Here is a 27,296-nt window from a genome sequence, read left to right on the forward strand (position 1 = left end):
GCTTGAGATTTTCTCCCTCTTTCCCTCTGCCGCTCTCCCCCACTCACGCTCTCTCTCAAATAAACAAATAAATAAATATTTTTAAAAATGTGAATAAATTAGAGTAAAAAATCCAGTATCTCAGGCCACACATGGCTGTTGAGCACATGCAATGTGGCTAATGTGACCCAATAACTGAATTTTATTTTACTTAAAAAAAATTTTTTTTTAATGTTTATTTATTTTTGAGAGAGAGAGAGGGGGAGAGAGAGAGAGAGAGAGAGCGTGAGCAGGGGAAGGGCAGAGAGAGAGGGAGACACAGAATCTGAAGCAGGCTCCAGGCTCTGAGCTGTCAGCACAGAGCCCGATGGGGGGCTCGAACTCACAAGCCAGGAGATCATGACCTGAGCCGAAGTTGGTCACTCAAGGCGCCCCTACACCTTGGGTTTTGATGCCATTTATTTTATTTGCCTCTGCTAAAATTTATCGTGACACAAACTTTAAAAAAAAAAAGTCAATTCATTTAGAGAGACAGAGAGTGCATGTCCCTGTGCCTGCAAGAGAGCAGGGGAGGGGCAGAGAGAGAGGGGGAGAGAGAGAATCCCAAGCAGGCTCCACGCTGTGAGCGCAAAGCCCAACACAGCGCTCGATCTCATGAACCCCGAGATCATGACCTCAGGGGAGACCAAGAGTCAGATGCTTAACCGACTGAGCCACCCAGACACCCCATGACACTGACTTCTAAAGGGAGTAAAATATACCATACCCACTCCTTAAAACAATCCTGCAAAAGAGTGACCCATACAAAGGAACAGATGAATCAGATGAAAGATAAAGACAATGATTTTCACCTGTTTTAGATCTCCTTGACTTCTTTGGCTGCGTGGGTTGACAAGAGGGAGTGAAGAGGAAGGAAGGGGACCCACAGTGGCAGTAGAGGGTACTGCAGAACTGGGTTTGGTTTCCAGTCTCACCGTTTAGTTGCTCAGTGACAGGTAAGGCCCAGCTTTAGCTGCGTCTGCAAAATAGGGCTCAGAAGCTCTGTTCTACCCACCTTCCTGGGTGAAGGTAGAATAATGCAGACGGTGCTTGTTTAGTCACTGGAAAGGGGGTTATGGTGACAGCAACAGTCATAGTAGTAAAAACAGAAAAGGAAAGGGGCTCCTGAGTGGTTCAGCGAGTTAAGTGTCCGACTCTTGATTTCGGCTCAGGTCATGATCTCACAATTGGTGACTCTGAGCCTCACATTGGGCTCTGGGCGGACAGAGCAGAGCCTGCTTGGGATTCTCTCTCTCTCTCTCTCTCTCTCTCTCTCTCTCTCTTCCTCTCTCTCTGCCCCTCCCCTGCTTACTGTCTCAAAATAAATAAAAAATAAACTTAAACAGAAAAGGAAAGAAAGAATAAAGAAAAGAAAATGATGAAGGGCCTAAACAATGATGGTCAATGCTTATAGTCAAAAGTCAAAAGCAGAGCAAAACTGAAAGTTATTTTCCTGGTATGACATCTACCAACATGTTTTCCAGGATGAAAACTATTCATTTTAAGACAAAAGCTGACTGAAAGAGGGAAACACTGTCTGCAAAGAAAGCATGGTGCCCAGAGGACACTGTGCAGCACCCGCTTCCCAGCCGGCCCAGAGCAAGCGGCTCACGTACTCACTCCTCACCCTGTTCTTTCTGAGCCACGGCTCAGAGCTCTCCTCATCTGACTCAGGTTTGGGAGTGTGCTCTACCTTCCCCTCCATTAAAAAAGACCTACGGTTCTGAAGGGATAGGAGCTGTAGGACAGATGAATTTTCATTTGCTTTTTCTGACAGAATAGGTAACACCTCAGCTTGGTCTGAGATCTTCCCTTCAGGTGTTCCTGTCAGTGGAGAAGAGAGCCATTTACTCCCCAGGAGGGCCGCCCCCAAACCCACAGCTGCTGTAGGCACTGCTCTGGGGGACTTTCAGGAGGGGAGGCTCACAGCTCATATAAAACTGTTTGTTCAGGGGCACCCGGGTGGCTCAGTCGGTTAAGCGTCCAACTCTTGGTTTTAGCTCAGGTCATGATCTCATGGTATGTGAGGTCGAGCCCCGGATTGGGCTCTGTGCTGACAGCCCAGAGCCTGCTTGGGATTCTCTCTCTCTCCCTCTCTCTCTCTGCCCTTCCCCTGCTCACACTCACACCTTCTCTCTTTCAAAAAATAAGTAAACTTAAAAAAAAAATTTAAAACTATTTGCTCAGGGGCTCCCTGCTTTGAGTCCTGGGGGCGATGAGCTTATCATCTGTGGATTAAAGGTACAAATAATATAGTAGCAAAGAATGCAACAGCTCTTTTCAAAGCTGACTATCATGCTTTACGGTGACTGAAAATTTACCTTTACAATAAAACTTTATTTCATTTATTACACTAGAATAGCATATCAGCACCTTTTTGGAGGAGCAACATTGACATATTTCCTAAATTAATTTAATACTGATATCCACTGACTCTTCTGGGAACAAGTCCATATACTGATGTGTCCAGATAATGAGCGCACAGAAAAAGGGAGAATGAGAGATGTATTTTATAGTTCATCAAGATGAGGACTGGCGTTTTAGCTCTTTTAAAGAAGAGCTGGAACAGAGGGACATCTACTCAGTAAAAATGGGCGACAGTGGTAGAGAATAAGGAAGAAGTGAAAAAAGTCCCCCTTGATGATGGAGATTGAAATACAACGCAGTCGTGAGATGTGAAGAGAGATTATGCCCTGAGAATGACGAAGGCCACAGCAACTACAGATGGAAGAGAACGGCAGCCCTGCCTGAGAACAGTGATATGACCAAATCCAGGAGCTGTTAAACAATGTCACCTTCAGTCAAAGTTCCTTCAATTTCCTTTATTCAAGCCTACACAGAAAGAGCTTCTGGTCTCCGATTTCTTTGCAGTGTTTACCTCTGGAACATAAATCCTTCAACGGCATCAGGTAAGCATTTGGATCTGTCGTAAAGACAGGAGGGCACAAGAATACCCTGTATTCTGAAGTATAACTGAACATATTCTGGGGAACGAAGGGGAGATGAAATTATGTGGACAGCTAGTAAGAGTTTTATGCTCACAGTGTACCTATGTGCCAAGCACTATGCTAAGCACTCTATAGGAATCATTCTGTTTAATGCTCACATCAACCTCATAAGCATGGAACTGTCATTAGCCTAATTTTATAGTGAAGGCTTAGGTTAATTTGCTTGCCCAAGATCACAGAGCTTGCTAGTGCAGCTTTTAGAATAAGCTAGGCCTGCAGACTCTCCCATCTCCCTTGCCCCTCTTACTCACAGCACTAGACCAAATATCCACAAAGTTCTATGGACCCAGCCACCACTTTCTATGACAGAGGCTCTTAATCCTTGGGCGGGGGCCGAGGAAGGGGGGATCCTCTAATTCATTTGCACATCTGACCAAAGTTATGGGTCCCGGAAAACTACAGAAAACGTGTATAGAGACACGGATGGAACTACAGTGTATTACGCTAAGAGAAATAAGTCAGTCCGAGAAAGACAGATTTCATATGATTTCACTCATATGTGGAATTTGAGAAATAACAGATGAACGAACATAGGGGAAGGGAAGGAAAAATAGGATAAAGACAGAGAGGGAGGCAAACCATAAGAGACTCTTAAATACAGAGGACAAACTGGGGGTTGCTGGAGGGCAGGTGGGTGGGGGGATGGGGTAAATGGGTGATGGGCATTGAGGAGGGCACTTCTTGGGATGAGCACTGGGTGTCATACGTAAGAAATGAATCGCTGGGTTCTACTCCTGAAACCAAGACTGTGCTGTCTGTTAACTAACTTGAATTTAAATTAAAAAATAATAAGTAAAATATAGATAAAAGAAAAACAAAACTTGTGTAGAATTTCTCAGGGTCCAAGACCCCAGGTTGAGGATGCCCTAATGTCCTTATAATGTACATAAGGGTTGGTTCCACAGAGAATTAAAGCACACACGTTGCCTCCTGCAGATGCAGCCGCACTTACCTCTTTATAATCAATACAGAACACAACTTTGCGGCATCCTGTCTCACTTGGGAGGCTTTGCGGAATAGGAATGTGGGTTCCAATTTCTCATGCAAGGACCCCACCCAGGAATCCTGCTCTCTTATCTGAACTTCATGTTTCTGTCCTCATATATCTACTCTTTTATCCCTCTTGCTAAAAAGATCAATTTTTTAAAAAAAAGGTATTCCAATGAGCATAGTTGAGATCAAACTAAACTAGGGAAACTCATTTTTACAAGTTTTTAACCGGGTCAAAGAAAAGTAGCAAGGTGGAAAGGCGAAGAAGACATATTCAGTGTGAAGGAGAAGACAGAATTTTGTTTCTAAAGGAATTCAAAAACTGATTTGGCAGCTGATGTGAGTAGTAAAACGTGCACTTGTTTTACAGTGTAGCAAGACTGAGTGGGGCCTTGTAGTTGTAGGACATTTATGTTGATGAGTCTTAAGGGGGATCCCTGGCTGCAGGACTGTTGCCAGGGCCGGGTCAGAACAAAGAGGGACACGTGGCACCGCGAAGAAATGAGAAGGGCTGCTCTTTCTGTAAGTATAATGTTAATGCCTTGTAACCAGGCATTAATTTTGTTTAATTTTGAAACAGACCTAGCCTTCTAGTCCACTTCTCTCCGTTGAGGGCGTGAGGCAAATAGGCAGCCGCAAGTCTCAGCCAGGACAGCACAGGCCACAGTGGATGGTCTCTGGGTGTCGGGCAAGGGAGAAAGATGCATTTTCCAAACTGTCTGGTGGAACCCAATCAAGGGCTGGAGGCAGAGCCAAAGGGAAGGCCCAGTGAGGAGCAGGGGAAGCAAACCGGCCACCAGCTAGCTCAGGGCAGAGATGCACATTTCCCAGAGCACTTTCTACCCCCTTGGTCTCTATCTCCCTAGAGGCAGGTGGGAATGTTGCAAGAGTGCTGGCATAAATCGAATGGCTGCAGGAGGGCTTGGACAGAAGCTTCTAAGGGGTGAGGAAACAACTCTTAAGCTGGGTTTACCTCTTTGGGAACATCATGTGCTTCTCCCGCAAACAACGTCCCCTGGTTCTAAATAGCAACCCCTCCTCCCCCCAACTGAATGAAAATAAGAAAACATGTTCACTAATTGCAAGGTGCTCTGCTCACTGGAAATACTAAAATTTGATAGCTGACCACTGAATGGTTCTATAATTTCTGCAACTGGAGAAACGCAGACCTATGGGCTCCCCCGGACTTAGCAAAGCGAGCTCTCACACATGTGGAGGGGAGGACTGCTGGACAGTGGAGCACTTGGCATCAGAAACCACCAGAGCATCCCTATCTCCGGGAACAGGCTGGGGCAGGCGGGCACTGTGGCCAAACCAGACAAAGGCAAGTAGCTTCTACCAGGGATGGGGAGAGAGGCCCGACATTCCCTAAATTATTTGTTCAACACCAGGAGACAGTCATCATGCTGTATTTGTGGAGTCCAGGCAGAAGCTGGCTCACATCACAGGGAGGCAGCATAACTGAGTGGTGTGGAGACAAACTGCCTGAATTCAAATTCCACTTCTGCCACTCTTTCTGTGCACGTGGCCAAGTCACTGAAACTTTCTGTGTCTCAGTTTCCCCACATGTTAAATGGAGACAATAGTGTTTCCTCAGAATAGGGTTATTCTGAGTTTTAAGTAAGTTCATGCATGTGAAACACTTAGCAGAAGACTTGCACATAGCAAGCATTATATAAATGTTTATTAAATAAAGTTAATAAGACAATGGAATTGAGATACAGAATACAAGGTCGATAGTGGGAATGCAGATTCCTAGCTTGGAGTACTCTGTAAGTGGGGTGTGCCCCACCCTCGTCTTAGTACAAAAAATGAAACTGAAGAAGTTGGGGTAAAGGAGAGAAATTAAAATTTCAAAGTGCAAGAACTGAGCCTCTATACAACTCTGCATACACAGAATGGACAGCCACAATTTCTTAATCTAGAAAGACGCACCTGGTTTGGTCTTAAGAAAATAAGCACGACTACAGGGACAGTGTTTCCTCCAGCAACAATTAGTGTTTCATTCAATTCATTGGGGCAGTATTAAGAGCACTTGCTTCCCACTTCTGGTCCATCTCTGTGATAATGAATACTCCCCACTTCCCCTGCCCTAGGGAAAGATGGGGCAGAAGGAGAGGAGAACACTTAGTTAAATTAAAAGAAAGCTTTAACACTGTATGTTAACTACACTGGAGTTAAAATTGAGGGGGGAAAAAAGGCTTAATTCTTCTAGATGAACTTTAAAATTACTGTAAAGGTCACTCCCCTCACAAACCTTTTTGGAATTCTGATTGAATTTTTTTCAAATTTGGAGACAGGACTTTCACTGACAGCTAATAATAACAGCACGATAATAAAATACTACAGTAGAAAGAACAAAATAAATAGATGGATGGAAATAGAAGATTCCCCATACAGTCAATTTAAGAATTCTGCATATGGGGGCGCCTGGGTGGCTCAGTCAGTTAAGCATCCGACTCTTGATTTCGGCTCAGGTCATGATGTCACAGTTCGTGGGATCGAGCCCCATGTTGGGTTCTGCACTGAGCATGGAGCCTGCTTGGGATTCTCTCTCTCTCTCTCTCTCTCTCTCTCTCTCTCTCTCTGTCCCTCCCCTGACTTGCTCTCTCAAAATAAATAAATAAACATTAAAAAAAAAAAAAGAATTCTGCATATGGATACCAATAGCATTTTTCATAGAACTAGGACAAATAATCCTACAATTTGTATGGAACCACAAAAGACCCCAAATAGCTAAAAAAAATCTTAAAAGAGAAAAACAAAGCTGGAGGTATCACAATTCCAGATTTCAAGTTATACTACAAAGCTATAATAATCAAAATGGTATGGTACTGGCATAAAAATAGACACACAGATCAATGAAATAGGATAGAAAGCCCAGAAACAAACCCACAATTATATGGTCAGTTAATCTTCGACTAAAGAGATAAGAATATAAAGACAGTCTCTTCAACAAATGGTGTTGGGAAAACTGGAGACAGCTACATGCAAAAAAATGAAACTGGACCACTTTCTTTCACCATACACAAAAATAAATTCAAAATGGATTAAACACCTTCATGTGAGACCTTAACGATAAAAATTATAGAAATAAGGACAGGCAGGAATATCTCTGACATTGGTAGTAGCAGTATTTTTCTTTTTCTTTTAATAAAAAAAATTTTTTATGGCACAAAAACAGACACTCAGATCAATGGAACAGAATACAGAACCCAGAAATGGACCCACAAACGTATGGCCAACTAATCTTTGACAAAGCAGGAAAGAATATAGAATGGAATAAAGACAGTCTCTTCAGCAAATGGTGCTGGGAAAACTGGACAGCGACATGCAGAAAAATGAACCTGGGCCACTTTCTTCTACCATACACAAAAATAAACTCAAAATGGATGAAAGACTTAAATGAAAGACAGGAAGCCATCAAAATCCTTGAGGAGAAAGCAGGCAAAAACCTCTTTGACCTTGGCCGCAGCAACTTTTACTCAATGCATCTCCGGAGGCAAGGGAAACAAAAGCAAAAATGAACTATTGCATCAAAATAAAAAGCTTCTGAACGGTGAAGGAAACAATCAGCAAAATTAAAAGGCAGCTGACGGTATGGGAGAAGATATTTGCAAATGACATATCAGATAAAGGGTTAGTATCCAAAATCTATAAAGAACTTACCAAACTCAACACCCCCAAAATAAATAATCCAGTGAAGAAATGGGCAAAAGACATGAATAAAAAATTTTTTTTAATGTTTATTTTAAGAGAGGGACAGAGTGTGAGTAGGAGAGGGACAGAGAGAGGGGAAGACACAGAATCCGAAGCAGGCTCTGGGCTTGAACTGTCAGCATAGAGTCTGACATGGGGCTCAAACCCACAAATTGTGAGGCCATGACCCGAACCAAAGTCAGATGCTCACCCAACTGAGCTACCCAGGTGCCCCATCTGTAGTGGTATTTTTCTAGATATGTCTCCTGAGGCAAGGGGAATAAAAGCAAAATAAACTACTGGCACTACATCATAATACAAAGCTTCTGCACAGCAAATGAAACAAAACTAAAAGACAACCTGCTAAACAGGAAGATATAAAAGTATGTAAAATATGCTTAACATCACTCATCATCCGGGAAATGCAAATCAAAACTCTAACGAGGTACTACTTCACACCTGTCAGAATGGCTAAAATTAAAAGCATAAGAAACAGTAAGTGTTGACAAGGATGTGGAGAAAAAGGAACCCTCTTGCTGCTGGTGGGAATGCAAACTGGTGCAGCCACGGTGGAAAATAGTACGGAGGTTCCTCAAAAAGTAAAAAATAGAAATACTCTATGATCCAGTAATTGCATTACTGGGTATTTATCCAAAGAATACAAAAGCACTGATTCGAAAGGATATTTGCACCCCCATGTCCGGTTATTATTTATAATAATATATGGAAGCAGCCTAAGTATCCATCAATACATGAATGGATACAGAAGATGTGGTATATACACAACGGAATAATGTTCAGCCATAAAAAAGAATGAAATCTGGGGCCATCTGGGTGGCTCAATCTGTTAAGCATCCGATTCTTGGTTTGGCTCAGATTGTCATATCACGGTTCAGTTTGTGAGATGGAGCCCCAGGTCAGGCTCTGTGCTGACAGTGCAGAGCTTGCTTGGGATTCTCTCTCTTTCACTGCTCCTCCCCTACTTGTGCGCATGCTCTCTCTCTCTCTCAAAATAAATAAATAAAACACTAAAAAAAGAATGGAATCTTGCCATTTGCAACAACATGGATGGGTCTAGAGAGTGTAATACTAAGTGAAATAAGTCAGAAAGACAAATACCTTATGATTTCACTTATATGTGGGATTTAATAAACAAAAAAAATAAATAAAAGGGGAATAAATAAAGGAGAGACAAACGAAGAGGCCACCCCCCCAGCTTTTTTTTAAAGATTCTCTTAGCTATAGAGAACAAACTGGTGGTTACCAGAGGGGAGGTGGGTCAGAGGATGCGTGAAGCAGGTAAGGGGATTACGAGTACACTTATCGTGATGAGCACTGAGTAATGTACAGAACCGTCGAATCACTATATTGTCCACCTGAAACTAATATAACGCTGTATGTTAAGTACACTGGAATTAAAATAAACTAAAAAAAACATTCTGCATGATAAAAATGGCATTTCAAATCAGTTTAGAAAGGATGGATTTCAACCTTTTATGGAATAAATGGTGCCGGAATAGATTATATAGGGGGAAAAAATCAATTCGGATCCCTACCTAATGCCATATTCAAAATAAATTCCAGATATTTCACAGTATTTAAAATAAAAAAATGAGACCATAGAAGAACTTCCATATAGATATTTATCTGATTTGGGGCCTATGCAAATGTAAAGGCAAAAGAGAAATAGTTAAGGAAATAAAAATGAAAGTAACAGAAATAAAATAAAAATAAACTGAAAAAAAACCACCTATTTGCAACATATACAATTAAAGGGGTTATACCTTTAATATAGGATACTTTCTCAGCAGCCCTGGTGAGAGTCTTAATGGGACAATAGTTGAAACAGATGATCCCCATTACCTTTATTGATTAACTATGAACTATCTGCTTAGTTCCCCCGCCCCCATCTAGCTTTGAGGAATAGAAGGCGGCTGCATGAATATGCAATAAGATCTCAGACATAACAGCACCTCAGAAGAGGTGCCCAGGTGCCAATATAATTCCTATTTTTAATTATTTTTGCTGAAATAGGAAGGCAGAAAAAAGATGTGGGAGATCTGGTTCCCTGAAGATTGCTATCCATGGGTGGAAGGTCAGGTGAGAGGTGGTTATCACTCAAAGAGCTCCTCAATCCCTGTGTGGGCCTGCCTTTAGAGACTGTACAACCTTTTATATTAAGATGTGGGGGGCTGGGGGAGGGCCAAGGAACCACTGTGAGAAAAAGAAAGGAAAAGAAAAGAGGCAAAGGAAGGCGCTCACGGAGAGGCCTTTTCCAGTCTTAGGCAATTCTATCTGCACTTCAAAGAAAAGAAAGCCGCCTGTGAAAAGCTTTACTTTGAACTAAACCATGAGATTCCATGAGACCAAAAACTCATTTAGTGCTATAGAAAAAGGAGGAGCATAAAATAAAGTAATACTAGTGCTTGAGTAGTCAGTCCCCTTAGTGTTGGGGCAGGGTAGAGTCCAGAAAAAAGGAGATGTCTACAGGGTGCAAGGTCTCTGTCCAGTCTGCCTTGGTGACCCAGAAATTAAACTTCTGCCATGCACGCATGGGTTATCTCTAACTCGCACACCACCGTCCTACAGGACACTGCTTCATATCCTCGTGCTGCCTGGCCATCTCTCACCAGTTACTGTACTCTATCAAGCGCCACACCCAGTGGTTCTCCATCTCAGAAGACACAAAAACTCCTCTGCTTCAGGCACAAACAATATCCAGATTGCTCTTAGAAGAGCTGTCTGCTATGGTTTTATTTAAAACATACTGTGGAATCTGGGACGTATTTCTTTTTCCCTGCTAGTGGTGTTTCCAAACAGCACACTGTTCTGCTACCATCTGGTTCTTCCTGATAATAAACTCTTCCTGATAATCAACTTGGTCTATCGGCTGACCCCATAAGGTTGCCATCACAGAAGTGACAAACTCTGGCAAGACAACACGGTCTGAAAGAACGATGAAAAGAGAATCCCTAAAAGACTACCCAGAAACCAAATTGGCTAGTTACATGGGAAAAATTTGGTTCTAGTCCCACAGCAAATCCTACAGCACTCTGGGTGAAATGTCAGAAGACAGAAGGAGCGTCAGAATTATTTGAATCATATCCAATATTAGAGTCATTTTCTGGATTCCCAAGGAAGAGATGAAATGATCGGCCTTTGCCTAAAATTGCTGGAGTAAGGCACAACTCAATGGCCTGATTTGACACAGAAAAGCTGTGCCGAGAAAGTGCTAATTCCAACCCTCAAGTCTTAGTTCAGCACATGTCAGTGGTCACAAACTGGGGATGGTTTTCTTTGGGAACCACTGGCTTTTAGGATGTAGACCAGAATTTTCTCTTATCGCAAACACACAGCCAAAGACATGAAATCAACCCAACGGACTCACACAACCCTAAGGCTACGGAAAAGAGGCAGCTTCTAGGAATCAATAGTGGGTGTGGCTCAGCTTTCCCCCCACACGGCCGAATGGATCTATTTGGCCCGAGACCCACAGGGTCCAAATACTTACATATAAATTCATCTGAAAAGGTGAGGCTGAGAAGGAGCCAGAACGATAAAGCTGTCTGTTCTCCTTGCCCAGACAGGTCAAGACCATTAGAAAGGATAACAGTCTCCTATCAAATGCAGGCAGAGAAGGATCTGTAGTAGTTCCATCGTAAATAACAGCAATTTGCACTTCAGAAGAATGTCACATAGCCAGATGTCCTATCTGTTCAAGGTAGATTAGGACTCAGATGAGGAACAGTGTAAGGTAAGGAAGTAGGGGTAGGGACTCTAGCTAAAGAGGGAGGTTTTCCTTACTTCTTCCTGTGGTCCATTTCATCCTGAACATACCCGGCTGGAAGATGCCCTTTATCCTGCAGTGTTCTGGCTAAGATCAAGCCTATCCCTGTTAGGGTTAGTTCATGGAAGCCCTAGCCCTACAGAAAAAGCAGACTATAATTGTAGTTTTTAATTTTTTTGTTTTTGTTTTTGTTTTTTTTTTTTTTTAGGAAAATGATTCTCAGAAGCCACAGTGGCTCTTTACATTTCTTGTGTTAATTCTTCTTTGGGTGACAGACACAAACAGATTCCTCTTCCCACTTCCAAAGGAGGACACAACTTGGGGTCTTTCTTCAAAGACTTTTCCAACTAACTCTATTCACTGATGAGGGACCTATCCTTTAAAAAGTTCCAGGCACTTTTCTTTCAGCTACTAATGTCAATAAGGAACTTTCTGCCTAAATAAAAGTATGTTATTATTTATCCTCATTTTAAGACAAAAGAAATCTCCAAAAACCATGGAGTACTTAGTTTGTTCTACTTAACCTAGTAGAGTAGTAGTACCAGCAGTGTATGTATGTATGTATATGCATATGTACATATGTATATATACATACACACACACACACACACACACACACACACACACAGATACATATATACACGTTTCATTTTAAAAATTCAATAAATAATCAGCCAAATGGGGCTGGTCCTCCGTTTTGACCCAGAGTTCTGAGGCACTTCCCAGGGCAGCCCAAGTCTTGGTAACTGACTTCTGGAGCCTGCTGAAGTGGATGCAAAGAGCTGGGCTGGAGCTGTAAATTTTTGCCACCATATTTCTATGAACTTTATCCCTTTTGTTTATTCAGGAAGTCACCAATATCCAGGTAGTCAAAGAGCTGGGAAAGAAGGGAAGGGTGGGCGTGTGTAACTGGCTAAATCCAGAGGTCCTTGGTGAGGACACATTTAACAGGATGCAGACTCAGAGCACCAACCAGAAAAGTGCCCTCGTCACAGCTTGCTGGCTGATCTGTGTGAGATGGTGGTGCCTTTCTCAAGATGGAACGTTCTACCCTACCACAACGCACCCGCCCATGGGAGGACCTCTGCTATAGCAGAGGACATTGATCTACCCCATGGGAGAGTAAAGGACAAAATGTGGCCCGTGGCAAATTTTAAAGTACCTCTTGGTAAGTCCTGTCACAGCAAAACAGTTTTCAAATGAGCATTTCAGTTAGATATGCGTTATTATGGATTTTTTTTTCCCTCAGAAAACCCCAAGTCTCCTCCTAGTGAAAGGAATCAGAGGCTCCTAGAATTCTCCTAGGCATCAATTGCCTATCAATAAAGAAAAACTCAAATCAAAGCTCAACCTCTTTCTGAAGCGTCTGCTGTCAGTCATGTCACGAAGGTTTAAGTGGAAACGGGGAAGACATTCAATAAAATATTTATGCTCTCTTACCATTAGCATCTTGGACTCCAGTAAGTGCTCCGACAGCTGCTGCGGTTTCCCCAGACAAGACGATCTGTCCCCCTCCTTGCAAGGTAGCCTCGGCCAGTGTGGCGACAGCATGGGCGGCGGCTTCGCTGTGGGCACAGGAACAGGAGAGGGGGACGTGTAAGTTGGATAAAGGTACAGCACTGCAGCAAGACAAACCATCCTTCCAACCCTTCCTTGGATCTCTCTACTGACTCCATGGGTATGAGCCTACCAGCGAATACTGGAGTCCACTGCTGCTGGGGAGAGCCAGGGGAATTTTTAAATGGTAACAGTAAGTAGCTAGAGAAACCCCAAGTCTTACAGATTTAAAGAGCTAATGTGAGATTTTCTTTAAATCTAGGAAACGGGTGTTTGAGGACAGAAGGCACTCACTGCCAGTGGAAGGTATGATCCACATTGACAGCGCGAAAGCCTGTCTGGTTGGTAATTACAAGGTTTTCTTGTTCTCTTTTCTCTTTATGGCAACACTAGGCAGATTACGTAAAACTGCCCTTTTGGGGACATTCACTTTCGAATGTCCCCTCTCTGTAAAGAGAGCTTTCATACTATTCTTCCTTTCTGATCTTGTCTCCAATAAACTTTTGCCTGCTGCTCAAAAAAACCCAAACAGACAAAACAAAAACTACCCTTTTGTAGCCGAGGATGACAGTACGAGGAGTCAACAACGTGGACCGGCTATTCAATTAATATTAAATAGTAACAATGTGGTTTATATGCGCGACTTCAAGTACAAAGTAATGGCTAACACCCTAACATCCTGCAAAGTCTAGGTGTTCTCTTTGCCTCACTATACCTGTGGGCAGTGCTAAATTAAGGCTTGAAAATTTAAATGATCACCATAAGCCCAAATTCCCAGCCTCTAGAAACACAAAGAAACAATAAAATCTCCCTTCCTTGCAAACACTTTGCAGAATAGAAAGGTATTAACCATCTGTTTATAGTGAGCACTATTCTGGCAGTTTGTATCCTATTTTCCTTTCTTCTTGTGATATGCTGGTCCCAAATGCACAAATACCATTTTTATTGATTCTATGATACCACAAACTAAAAATGCACCATTATTTTATGTGCCAGCAAGCAAGGAAAAAAAAAAAAGCCTGACAATTGTAGTACTGTGGTTTACCATTCAAATTTCAGAGATGTTAAAATGTGAAAGAAGCAGAAATTCAGCACCTCTCCTGGGAAAGTGTCAGCTCCCACTCGGCACGATTCCTGAAGGAGTATCAAACGTGGGCTCAGAGTGGAGGAGGTGGTGTCATTTAGTTTAGCAGGGGGGGGCAAAGGCCTGGATTTGACACCAAATAAGCCAGATGAATAAGCTTTGCTCTGAGTTGCAGACTTTGCCTAACTCTGGCAGGCACGCTTTGTGGTCACAAGCTGTAGGCGGGCTTGGGTGAGGGACTGTGGACTGGTTAGGGTAGACGTGTCCTGACTATGGGCAAAGCAACATGTACCACACTCAGTAGTGTCACTTTCATTTAAGAAAGCCAGCAGACAAGTAAAGCAACTGACACTCTCATTTCCCTGGGGGAATAGAAGGATTCTAGGAAGCAAAGAAACCCAATGGATAGAAAAGTCTCATTAAATAGAACATTCCCACTCTCTTCCTAACGACTTAATTTTTATGTCTGTGTTCAAGCTATCTTTTTCTGATAATAAAATACATGCGGAAGGCTTGTAAAAATTTCATTAAGTATAAAAGAAACTAAAAATATCAGACATAAGTTATTTCCTTCTAATCTTAAATACAGCTTTAAACAGCTAATAATGAGGATTACACTTACTGCTACAGTTTTATAGCCTGCTTTTTTCACCTAACATTGTTTCCCCATGTAAACATTCCGACCTTTATTCAAAATAATAAATAAATTAAAATTGCTGATCCCCCTGCTTTTTTTCCTAGTCATTTATCTGTGGCAACTTTTAATTTCCAGGCTTCCTTTGACTTAGTTCAAGGTTATAGTTATATATTTCAAATTTATTTGCTTCCTTTATAAATATTATATATACTTATAATAATTGTGAATAATATTTATATTATATATTTTTATATACTTGCAAAAAATATAAATATATATATATATTTTTTTAAAGTAATCTCCACACCCACTGTGGGGCTCGAACTCACAACCCCAAGATCAAGAGTCCCATGCTCCCCTGAGTCAGCCAGGCGCCCCCATTCATAAACATTTGGGGACTAACTGAGCCTGAGCAAAAAGCTCACCAGTCATGGAGTGCACGTGCAGTCCGTAAAAATTAAGATCACCCTCCACTCAGAGGCACACTTCTTGGTGATGTGATGTCCAAAGCCAGTCATTCCATGGTATCTATAACATGAATTTAGAACTAAAGGGGACCTTTGATCTGGAATTCCTATCAAGGCTATTCTTTACACTTTACATGGTAGACTTTAATTTCAAAGTCCTTCAAGAGTTTTTATTAGATATAGTAAAATGAGTGATGATTTAGTGTCTACATCCTTAATCTTTAATATTTTTCTAAGAAACTTATGTCAAATAACACTACCAGCCAAGTGTACAGTACCCAGGTGTCATTGATTAATGACAAAAATATTTCATACTCTGGCCTGAGACTTCCTAGAAAGCTGAAGAGTCTGTTCTTTCCGAAAAGCTGCAGCAGTGTGGTATTTGCAAGAAGGAAGCTGTATATGAAAACTGCTTATATGGAAATACTATCTTTGTTTACACGTTACCTCGGTGACTGTTCATTCCCCAGTTTTTATCACAATGTGTATAATTTTATTTCTGTGACCATCAAAGGTGACGTCCTGCCAGTCTTGGAACTCCTGGACACGTGTTTGAGGTCCTTTTTTCTTTTTCTTTCTTTTCTTTCTTTCTTTTCTTTTTCAAATTTTTTACATTTATTTGTTTTTTGAGAGACACAGAGAGACAGAGCACAAGTTGGGGAGGGGCAGAGAGAGGAGACACAGAATCTGAAGCAGGCTCTGAGCCGTCAGCACAGAGCCTGATGCGGGGCTCGAACTCACAAACCGTAAGATCATGACCTGAGCCGAAGTCGGATGCTTAACCGACTGAGCCACCCAGGTGCCCCGAGGTCATTTTCTTTAACAACTTTCTAAAATATGTTTGGTAAAGAAAGGCTGTGAACGAGCACAGCCCTAGTGCAACCTGGGAGCAGCAGTCCAAGGGGGATGACAGGCCCATAGGCCAGTGAGGTTAGTTATTTCATCGGCTGCCAGAGGCCAGAGGCAAAGCAGCGAGGGAGGGATCTTTTCCATGGGGGCATAAAGACAACTGTGACTTCTGTGGTCAGCAGGCCTTCACTTCCAAATCTACTTTAAAACCGCTGACATGAGATTTCATGGAGAGAGGGCAAACTTACTGCTAGAAAAAGATGACCTTTAACTTCTAAGATGAAGAGGGATGAAAAGGGCTTTAAGCTACCGCTTCACAAGTTTTTGACAAATAGGTCTAATTTTAAGTCAATAGTACTTTCATTTAAAAAAAAAACAGTAAATTTTTCCTCAAAAATATGATTCACTTTTTTTTTTGAACCCAGTGTCTTCACAGCAAAAGAAAAGCAACTCTAAGTTCTGGAACAAGAGGACTCAATGCGAGCCTTTGCTTTCCCGTAGCGCCGAGTCACAGGAGACGGTAAAAATTGTCTTCGTGTCGACAGCACAGCGTCAATTTCTACTAGAGCAAATGTAGACTCAGTCTATGAATACTTATCATGTATCTGTATATGCAAGGGCTGTACTGACTTAAATTTACTTGTTTAAGAGGGAATATAATCCAGGACAGCTTAACCAACACACTGAAACATCAAATTAATCTTTTTATCGCAACAAATCACATGATGATTTCACTTCCTTTCCCCTCTGGTTGTTTGGCCGAATACTTTTTTTTTTTTTCCAGCTGTAATGTTCTGCACTTCATTTGTTCATTTTGATTCTCTCCCCATCTCCTTTCTAAAGATGCTGATTTATATGTATTTTGAAAATAATTAAAAAAGTAACCAGTTTCCACATTTTTTAATGACTGTTTCTCCATACCTCTTTGGATTATTTATAATGCCAGGGTGGGCTGTTTGAGCCCGGGGCCCTTGTTCCGACTTGTTACACAAAACTCTTTTAAACAGCGTGGCTGAAAAACAGGTCTGTCCTGCATCTGTCCTTATCCCCATCTCCCCTCCAACAGGTGAAGGAGCTCCTCTGTCTTCTTATTCCCCACCTGCCATGCTGTGCGGCTTCCCTCTCTCCCCTCACTCTGCGCCCACATCTGCCGCTTACGGCGCAGCGGAGGGCAGGTGATCAGTAAAGAACCATGCTTGTTCCAACCGCACCTGAAAGAGGCTAGAAGGAACCAGCGCTAAGAAATCACTTTGTTACCATGGGAACAAAGGCTGGCTTTCTCAGTGTAGTTCTAAGATAATTTCCAGCAACAAATTCTGTGGTGAGGTTGGGAGTATCATCTCGTCCCACAAAGCAGCAAACACCAAGGGTGTGTGTCTTAAGTCCAAACTTCCTGCCACTGGCCAGTGGGTTACCTCTCTTGGAATCAGAAAGCCCCTAGTAGCCTGCTATAGTCTAGTCTTCGTTGCCAGGCTTGGTTTCTTCACCCCCAGCAGAGGCTGCAAAACACCATCCCCCAACACTCACTGGGTTCTGAACTGATTGCAAACTGATTTCAACATCTTTACTCCTCCTACGTGCCACAGTGAACCATGTTCTCCTTCCTTTGGAGTAAACACTATAGCCACCGCAGCTGCATCTGAGTTTGTTAACAAGCCCTCAGGGGAAACCATTACTCTCTTTGCCTTTAGAAATAAGCCCTGCTCCTTACACTAAAGGGAGCCAGAATGGGCCTCATATTTTCCACTATGTGTAGGGTTCCCAGGACACTCACACTTCACTGGAATATCCAAGGTGCTGGCTCAATGAAATCAAGTTTTGCTGGTCTTTAATGGTTAGGCTCCATGCCACAGTAAGGGGTTACCAGGCCAGAGGGAGGTTCCTACCCTGGCCATGGCTTTTTTAGGAAGTTTATTTGTGGTCCTTTCTCAAGGGAGTGGGGTTGGGCCAAAGTGTAAGGGCTCAAATAAGACTTTCACGTTATTGAAAAGCCACATGGTTCAATGGGCTAAGAAAAAGAGTTTCAATCCCAGGTCACTTAGAGTACCCCTGGGTGAGTGCATGTGTGTGTGCGTGTGTGTGTGTGCACACGCGCGCGCTTGTGCACTCCATACCTAATCAACCACCAAGTCTGGCCACACTCCCTTCAAACTCACTTTACCGCCCCTCTTACTACTTTAGTCTCCAAGTCTTTAACAAATCACACCTGGTCCGCCTCTTCCTAACTGACCTTCTATTGCTAATCTGTTCTCATTATAAGCGATTCTGAATACACAAAATTGAAAATACAACTTAAATGATAACCCTCGGGTGCCTGGCTGGCTTAGTTGGTAGAGCATGTGACTCTTGGTCTTGGGGTTGTGAGTTTGTGCCCCACATTGGGTGTAGCGATTACTTTAAAATAAAACCTTAAAAAAATGAAAAATACATGGTAACTATAATTCCTGAAGTGCTAACTAGGGGCTGTGTACTTCAATGAGAGTTTTATTTACATCATCTCCGTGAAACTTTTTTAATTCCATATGATGAGAATTAGCCTTATAATGATGAGGAAACCAAGGCCTAGGGGTTAAATTTCTCAAGATCAAATGGCTAGTAAGTGGCAGAGCTAGAATTCGAACCTGCATCTATGTGACCTCAGAACCTTCTTCTCAGCCACCCATACTATACAGCCACACGGAAGTCATTTGCGCGTCAGCTTATCGAGGCTTTCTAGTTATTTATCACAACCAATCTAAACTTCGGCTGACTCTTCTATTTTGGAGGAGGTGATCCCCTTCCTCTGGATTTCTGCAGTGCTCGTGGTGTGTACTACATGATTCAACAGTGCATTAAATTCTGAGGAATAGTGTTCACTAACTGTTTTACTTAAGTCAATTTCCCCAGTGTTAATAACATGACTTCTTTGAGGGCAGGCATGGTATCTTAGAGCGCTGTTTATTTACAACCTTACCTAGCAGAGTGCAGGCATGTCCTAAGAGTTCAGTGACTGTCTGAGACTAACAACAGCTGCTGCACATAATGGTGGCAGCAGACCTACCGTATGCCAGGCACTGATCTACGGATCTTGCACGCATTGGCTTTCTCAGTTCTCACAACACCCCTACCCAACAGGGGTAGCTGCTGTTTTTATCCCCATTTTACAGAAGAGGAAAGCCTGGGCACTGAATTCAAGTAAATTATCCAAGGTCAAACAGCTAAGTGGGTGATGGAGTTGTAGTTTAAACCCAGATTGTCTGGCTTCAAGGCCCACACTCTTAAATATTGGTTAAAATGCCTGGGTCCGCTGGAAAATAAAATCATGTCCGCAATGAAGAAGAAAAAGAATGATGTGGGGATCATCTTTTCTGTCAACAGAACCAACAGAAGGAAACCAAGCAGGGAACAATATAATTCAGTTTTGGAAACTCTCAATCACTGGAGTGTCCCATTCTGCAGCACCCTTCCTAAATATCCCTGAAAAGAAATATTTCAATGGTTTTTCCCAGTAAGCCAAAACTGATTTTCGAAAGTCACTGATAAGGAAAACATTTCCTGGAAAGTCAGTAAAATCAGCTCTCAACATGGATTAAATGGATTAATGTCCCTAACAAAAAGTAGTTTCAGGGTGACTGGGTGGCTCAGTCAGTTAAGCATCCGACTTCGGCTCAGGTCCTGATCTCACGGTTCGTGGGTTTGAGCCCTGCGTCGGGCTCCGTGCTGAAAGCTCGGAGCCTGGAGCCTGCTTCGGATTCTGTGTCTCCTTCTCTCTGTCCCTCCCCCACTCACTGTTTCTGTCTCTCAAAAATAAATAAGTGTAGGGGCGCCTGGGTGGCTCAGTCGGTTAAGCGTCCGACTTCAGCTCAGGTCATGATCTCGTGGTTCGTGAGTTCGAGCCCCACGTCGGGCTCTGTGCTGACACCTCAGAGCCTGGAGCCTGCGTCTCCCTCTCTCTCTGCCCCTTCCCTTCTTGCACTCTGTCTCTCTCTCTCTCTCTCAAAAATAAATAAATAAGTAAATAAGTAAATAAATGTAAAAAAAAAAGGTGGTTTCTTTTGTAGAAGTGAAATAATGACTAAAAGCAATTTGTTTTGTAGGGTAAATAGAAAATCAATCCTGAAGCTTCTTGCTTTATTATATCCTTTGGTCCCATTAAAAACACAAAGTCCTCAAACCTTGCGTTTTTTGGTTTGTTAAAGGGCACAGAATAGGAGAAAGGAAAAGGGATCACGGTCTCTTGACCAGCAGACTCGAGCTGGAAGTCAGAAGGCAGGACTGGCTGTGGGGGTGGGTGACGGAGCGCAGGAACGGGCTGGGAAAGGCTGGTGATAAGTCAAATGACGATACTCCGTGGGCTGAGAGGATTAAGCTCCAACTGCCAACTGTGACAAACTGAAGTGCAACATTTCTCTTTACAACCTACAGGCAGGGGTAGATCCACTATCCTCATCTAGTCCCCCACCCCTGCCTCCACCTGTTGAGTGCCATGGTGACTGTAGCTCCCTGTTGCATCTCCTGAGAAGCTGCCACTGCGGCCTCTGCCAGTGACGCCACAGCCTGGGTGGCCTCTGATGCTTGCGTCGTCTGGATGGTCATCTCACCTCCTTGTAACGTGGCCCAATTTTGTTCCACCTGAGGCAGAGAGGACACGATAGTAAAGAATCAAAGTCACAAAAGGCTTATGATACATTGCTATGTGCTCAGCCAAATACAGACACATTTTTAAATTAGCATGACCTACAATGTACAGAACAGGGTTTTTAGTATGCTATCTTTTGTGTATGAAAAGGGGGGTATTAGAATATATATTTGAATTTACTTATATTTGCATAAAGAAATTTTGGAAGGACACAAAAGAAACCATTGAAATTATTTTCCTTGGTGTGTGTGGGGGGAAGGGAGTTGTGGGAATAGGTTGGATAGGAGACAGAAAGCAAGATTTTCCAATGTATACTTTTAAAAATATCTGAGACATGTCAATGTATTACCTATTCTTTTGAGTTCTTTTGAATAGGTAATATATTGATATGGCTCAGATTGAAAATTTTGACTAAACCAAAAAATTTAAAAATCAGCACTTTTGAATAGACAGTAAATATAATTTTGAAAACATTCAAATGGTACCAAAGGGCATATAATGCCAGTACTCCAGACCTTGAGTACAGAGGTGATTACTGTTCCCTATTTCTTGTGTAGCTTTGCAGGGATAGTCTCTTTATATGCAAGCTTATTTACACACACACACTCACTATTTCCCCCTTTCTACTCCTTCCTAAAAAATATAAATGGCAGCATATTCTTTGTTATCTTTTTGTACCTTGCTTGTTTCGCCAACAATACATCTCTGAAATGATTCTATTTTGGAATGTATAGAACTGCTTCATTCATTCATGATTCATAACAATGGCTGCAAAGCATTGTATTGTAGAGGTACACCATGATTTATTTAACCAGCCATCTTTTAAAGGGCATTTAGGTAGTTTTTAGTCTTTTGCTATTACAAGCAATACTGTGATGGATATCTTTACATACTATGTTGTATATTTTTGGGGAGTCTATTTATAGAATGAATTCTTAGAAGTGGGATTGTATATCAGTTACGCTGTATTTTAATTTTTGATGGAAACTGCCAAATTCAGGAAACAATTTTTTTTTTAATGTAGCAAAAACTGCTTGCCTTTTAGTCGGCGGGGAGGGGGGTAGAATTATGAAGAAACAAAATGAAACAAACAAAAAACTCTGGTGACAGGACAGATTAGATTTCAGGTGTGCAAGATTTAGCACAGGGGTTCTCAGCATCGGCACGATTAACATTTGAAGCCAGACAAGTCTTTGCTGTGGGGGGCTGTCCTGTGCCATGCAGGACGTTTAGCAGCATCCCTGGCTTCTACCTACTACCAGATGCTAACAGCACCCTCCTCAGTCATGAGAATCCAAAACATCTCCAGATATTATCAAATGTCCTGGGTGTGTGGCGGGCGGTGCCCTAACTGAGAACCACATTTAGAGGTTTCTCAGTCCTAGATACCCGTGTCTAGCTACTTCAGTCAGTTTTGCTCGGTAAGTGTTAGTTGATGAATTATTCCCCCTCAAAAACAAAAAGCGGCAGGGACAGCGTGAAAGCAATTTCTATTCGAAAATATGGAAGGTGGCAAATCAATCAGCTCAGGTACAATGTTTCTATGGACTCGGGTCTCAGGACATTAGCTCTGCTTACTGGAACTCTTACTGTTCCTGATTCGTACTGCTTGGGCCCGGTGAGTGGAGACCTCGTGCCTCCTGCATGTTTACTGTGTCCCAAGCTTAGGAGAGGTAGAGATTTAAAATGCCTCTTGCTTTGGTTCTATGACCACACTTAGATTATGATGGTGCTTCTCAGAATGCCTGTCAAAAGCCTCCCAGAAAATGGGACACTCCTTTGAACTACCCTAGTTTTCGCCCTGAGTTCGCACAGGCAGTGGCTTGTGCCAGCAAAACTTCAGGGCCCGTCACTAAGAGGCAGAGACATCCCACTTCCTTCCCTTAGAGCTGCAAATCTGCCCACTTGGGAACTCACAAAACTCTTGCTTCCCGGGAGTTAGTATCTCTTTGATTTCATTACTCCAGTGAGTGTCAGTGTAAATAATGCCACTTTCAACGGCAAGCTACACCGCGAATCCGCAGATGGTCTATGATTGCGCTCAAAACATCAGCCGAAGCCGGCCAGCCCTGTCACCTTTTGCCATTAAACAGTCTTCCTCTTTCCAGATCTGCCCGTCTAGATTTTTGCCCATCCCACTGCAGAGCTTGGCCTAGTGCAGCTCTCCCAAGACTCAGACTCCAATGGTAGCAATTTAATGTATACACATTTAGTTACAACTGTATTTGCAGTAAAAATGGTATTAGAAAGTTGCCATATACAGTATACTTTAAGGAAGTTAAATTATATGGCATGAAAGATTAATGGATGGTGGCAAAGGGTAGAGAGGAAGTAGGAAGAAGAAGCAGACGAAGAGATTTCTATTCAGAATAATGGCAGGTGATAAATAAATCACTTGGGTGTTAACATTTCTTTGGAATTTCCTATTCTTCAGCCTCAGTGCTTTAGTTGTATTTGCTTGAGCTCTTGTTGCTCTCCCTTTCCATCTGTTGGGAGCCACTGTGTGGTTATCTATGCCGGATGTCACCATGTCCCAGAGAAAGGGCCCCAAGCCCTAGGAGGGAAAGATATTCAGAGGATGTACAGTTAGCATCAATGCTTTTCTGAGAGACCCACTCCAACGAGGCCCTCCAAACTGTGGTTACTCTTATCCCTCTAGCTACAGTGAACCCCGAGGCCCTTCCACGCTTTCCCAGCGCAGTGCGCTGCATGCACTCCTTTTGATAGGAACACAACTCCTAGCTTTGCTTCCTGTTCACCCTTCTAGTCTGAACTCAGGTGAGCCCGAAGGAGCCCAGACAACTCCACTCCCCTATGGTCCAAGGCTCAGGACCTCTCCTCTGTGTTCCACAGCACCCCAGGCTTGCTTCTACTAAATTCTTACCTCATTGCCATTGTGCTTTGGTATGTTTTTCTCTACCACCTAACTGTGTGCTCCTGAAGAGCAAGAGCAGCCTTTAATTTCCTGTATCTACAGAATCTACAGTACCTGGCATAGGGCTCAGAAAGTATACTGAATGGCAGGAAGGAGAACGTATTCCTTTATTCATGTTTTCCTACTTGTTCTTTAGCCTACCTGGAGCTCAGTTAAGCTGACATTTGTTAAAAAAACCATCTAAAGTAAGTCGTGCTACTGTTATTGTTACGTGTTGATGGTTCAGTTTGAAATTCATGTCTCCGGGGTGTCTGGGTGGCTCAGTCGGTTAATCGTCCGACTCTTGATTTCAGCTCAGGTCATGATCTCATGGTTCGTGAGTTGGAGCCCCACATCGGGGCTGTCTGGCATTATTCTCTCTCTCTCATCTCTCTCTGCCCCTACCCCACTTTGCACTCTCTCTCTCAAAATAAATAAACTTCAAAAAAAAAAAAAACCACAACTTTAAAATTCATGTCTCCAATGTCTTTGTGCTTTGGTTTCTTCTTCTTCTAACAGAACCACATATACCATGATAATCAGATACCATTCTATTTCAAAATTTGACTTTCCTGCCACTTAAATGCAATTAACATCACCACTACCAACTGGTGGTCTTATCACACAACAGAGTAAATTCTCAAACTCATGTGCATTTGCAAATATGCCATCAAAACTGAAATTGTATAAATACTTTGAAATCAACAGTTTATTTCACAATATTTTGAAATTCTTTCCTTGTTCATTTCTAAATGTCTATGCAACTTGTTCTGTGTCCTTAATTAGTTTAAAGCTGCCTAAGGTGAGAGATTTTTTTGTTTCTTTGAAACTACAGTCAACCCTGGAACAACACAGGTTTGAACTCTCTGGGTCTGCTTATAAGTGGATTTGTTTTTCAACAAACACAGTAGTACAGTACTGTAAGCGTGTTTTCCTTATAATTTTCTTAATATTTTCTTTAGCTTGTTTTATTGTAAGAATACAGGATACAACACATATAACATATAAAGTACGTGCTAATCGATTGTTTATGTTATCAGTAAGGCTTCTGCTTGATCGTAGGCTATTAAATTTTGAAGGAGTCAAAGTTGTACGTGAATTTGACTGCACAGGGGGATCAGCGCCCTTATCTCTCATGCTGTTCAAGGGTCAACTGTACTTAGAATTATTGGGTATTCTGAGCACACAGAGTACTCAAAAAGAGTACTCAAAAAGATTTGGGAGACCATATATTACCACAAGAGACAGACCCCCAGTGGTCCTTCTAATAAATGTAACTAAAGGTAACTAACTGGATTTCGAAGGCAGTGTGGTCTAATGGTAAGAGCTCCCTCTCACAGGCAAGGTTAGGATAACAAAATGACCTCACAACTTCTAAAAGTGTAGGTATTGTTTATTTTTGTAGAGTACTTTCTATTCCTTGGGAGAAAAGATGCTAAATAAAAGGCAGTAGGATGTTTTTACTGAGTCATCTGATGTAATGTTTCATTAACTTGATGTGGTCTTATCTGCCGTTAAGTAGTGAGGTATTTTGAGTAATTTCAGTTCTTACGGCTCACAACTGAGAGGCTAACAACCATGTCAACATCTAGGACAAATGAGAAGCCAAATAAATCACACTATAAAATGGAAAACATTTTGTCACTTTCTGAGATAACCTGTGCTTCTTCTCTTTGTTTTGTTTCATTGGAAGTGTGGGAGGAGTTCCTTTTTTTTTTTTTTTTTTTTAATCTGACTGAATTTGGGTGTGTACCAGCAGGCTATTTCTGTCATCCACCCACTTCTACAACAGATGACTTATAAATAATGTTAGTGTGCTGAAAAAGCCCTACGTAAGTAACTGAGATTTTTTTTCTTTATTCTTCATATTTTTCCGTGAACTTCTGAATGTGTTAATTACCACCATATATGTGAAGTTATTTAGTAAAATGGGCTCCAAAGAATTAGTCCCTAGAGAAGTGTTTAAGAAACACAAAGTCACTTTCTTTAAATAGTATCACGAAACATCCAGTAGGGAGGAGATATGGTTGATAACTTTGAGTAAGTCAAAGAGTTAACAAATTCAGTAAACACACCCACCACTGTCTTTTCTCTCTCTTTCACACTTCAAGGAGAGCCCTCCAGTTTTAGTGTTTGGGGACTGACGAGTTTTTCCCTCAGCTATTCCATACTCTTACATGATGCTTATATACTTCTAAAAGTAAATATCCTGTTGACTGTTACCTTTCTATACTGCAAAACCAAACGCTGGCTCCTGCCCCCAAACCTCAGACTCCCTAGCTGGAAACAATCTCTCCTGAAGGCATAGACCACTGTGCAGCATGTCCTACAGCATGGACCATGGTTCATTTCTGCAGACATTTCTCTCCCCCTCCAGACAGGAGCTTCTTGAGGAGCAGGGTTCCTGTGTAAATCAACTCCACGCATCTAACACATCATTGCGTTCTGGCAGGGGCTCACTTCATGCTGGCTGACCGGGTAGCCCGGTTGTTTCTCTTCATCCCCCTAGCCATGAGACTTTTATCAGTTCTCTCCCTTTCCTGAGTTGCACAAGTGAAAATGACTTTGTGGTGTTCTGAGTGGAAATGCACCATGGTTTTGAACAAGGGTACCTTTAGCTTTATTTCTAACACTGCTCTTTGACATTTGTTCGCTGTTTTTCCCACTTCACGGGTATACCACCCTGGTACCTTTAGGGGAAAAGCCTGCAGTGCCTTAACGAACCCTTTCCTGACCTTCACTGATGGCTCAGAGCTCAGAGCCTAGACAGCAGTTTCTAAATGTGTTACACAGCTCCGACACTTACTCTGTGACTTTGGGCAAGTCACCTAACCTCTACATGTTTCCGTTTTCTCATCTATAAAGTGAAGATGATAACAGAACCTATTCTTAATAGAGGGTTGAGCACTTAGTTTATCAAGTGCTCAGTTAAAGGTAGCTACCTTTAGGTTAACATCCCATGGTTACCTTGATTTTGGTAGAGGAGTATTTTCTCATAAAGTCTTTTCAAAGGCATATTTAAAATGTGATAACTGATGACTACTGATTTACAAACATATTTATCCCTTCAAAGAACTCTTTGGTCAGCTCTAGTTTTAACGATCTAATTGTTAAAAAATTAAGCCCAACGATTAAATTCTTTGGGATTCACAGCATAAAAGTATGACACAGATAATCTCTTTTTGCTATGTATTATACAAAAATGCTATATTGCAAACATAAAGTTGTAAGTTTCTGACTGGTCTAAATCATAAAGATCTAGGACTTTCAATTATTATAATTCATATACACAGCATGAGATACTCTGCAAAACTGTCATGGTCTGATGTTTCAAAAGGTTTATGCTACAGATGTGTAAGCTGCCTGGTGTCGTTATCTTCTGGACCCTAACTACTCCCTCATCTACACATTTAAGTATTTAAGCAGCTGCAGAACAAATCCTCTTTCTTACCTCTCCATCAGCCACAGCAGAATAATTCACTTGGGCAACAGTGACTGTGGTTGGCAATTCTGAAGCATCAGCCAATGTGGCTACTGTTGCCCCTGTACCAACCTAAAGAAAAATATGGAAAGTGAGATGTGTCAGTGGATGGATTCTTCTACCTTTCCTTTACTCAGGAGTCAAGATTCATTTAATCCACAATTTAGCATAGGTACTGGTTAATATG

The 27,296-nt window shown here is 42.1% G+C and overlaps 1 protein-coding gene across 6 annotated transcripts in view; it reads right to left on the reverse strand.

Moving 5' to 3' along the window:
* Positions 1-27,296, reverse strand: part of NRF1 (nuclear respiratory factor 1) — a 143,698-nt gene that overhangs the window by 19,966 nt on the left and 96,436 nt on the right. For 2 of the 6 annotated variants that reach the window (XM_027075458.2, XM_053218090.1), the window contains exons 8-11: positions 27,080-27,181; positions 23,110-23,268; positions 20,550-20,707; positions 12,943-13,067 (exon numbers count right to left, since the gene is read on the reverse strand). In XM_027075458.2, the coding sequence (XP_026931259.1) occupies positions 12,943-13,067; positions 20,550-20,707; positions 23,110-23,268; positions 27,080-27,181 (544 nt within the window). Of the gene's footprint in view, positions 1-245; positions 6,109-12,942; positions 13,068-15,879; positions 20,468-20,549; positions 20,708-23,109; positions 23,269-27,079; positions 27,182-27,296 lie in introns of those variants that run through there. The other 4 variants (XM_027075460.2, XM_027075459.2, XM_027075462.2 and 1 more) reach the window with 4 other exon arrangements.

This window comes from Acinonyx jubatus, chromosome A2 (genome assembly GCF_027475565.1).
Source record: "Acinonyx jubatus isolate Ajub_Pintada_27869175 chromosome A2, VMU_Ajub_asm_v1.0, whole genome shotgun sequence".
In the NCBI taxonomy this organism is placed as follows: Eukaryota; Metazoa; Chordata; class Mammalia; order Carnivora; family Felidae; genus Acinonyx; species Acinonyx jubatus.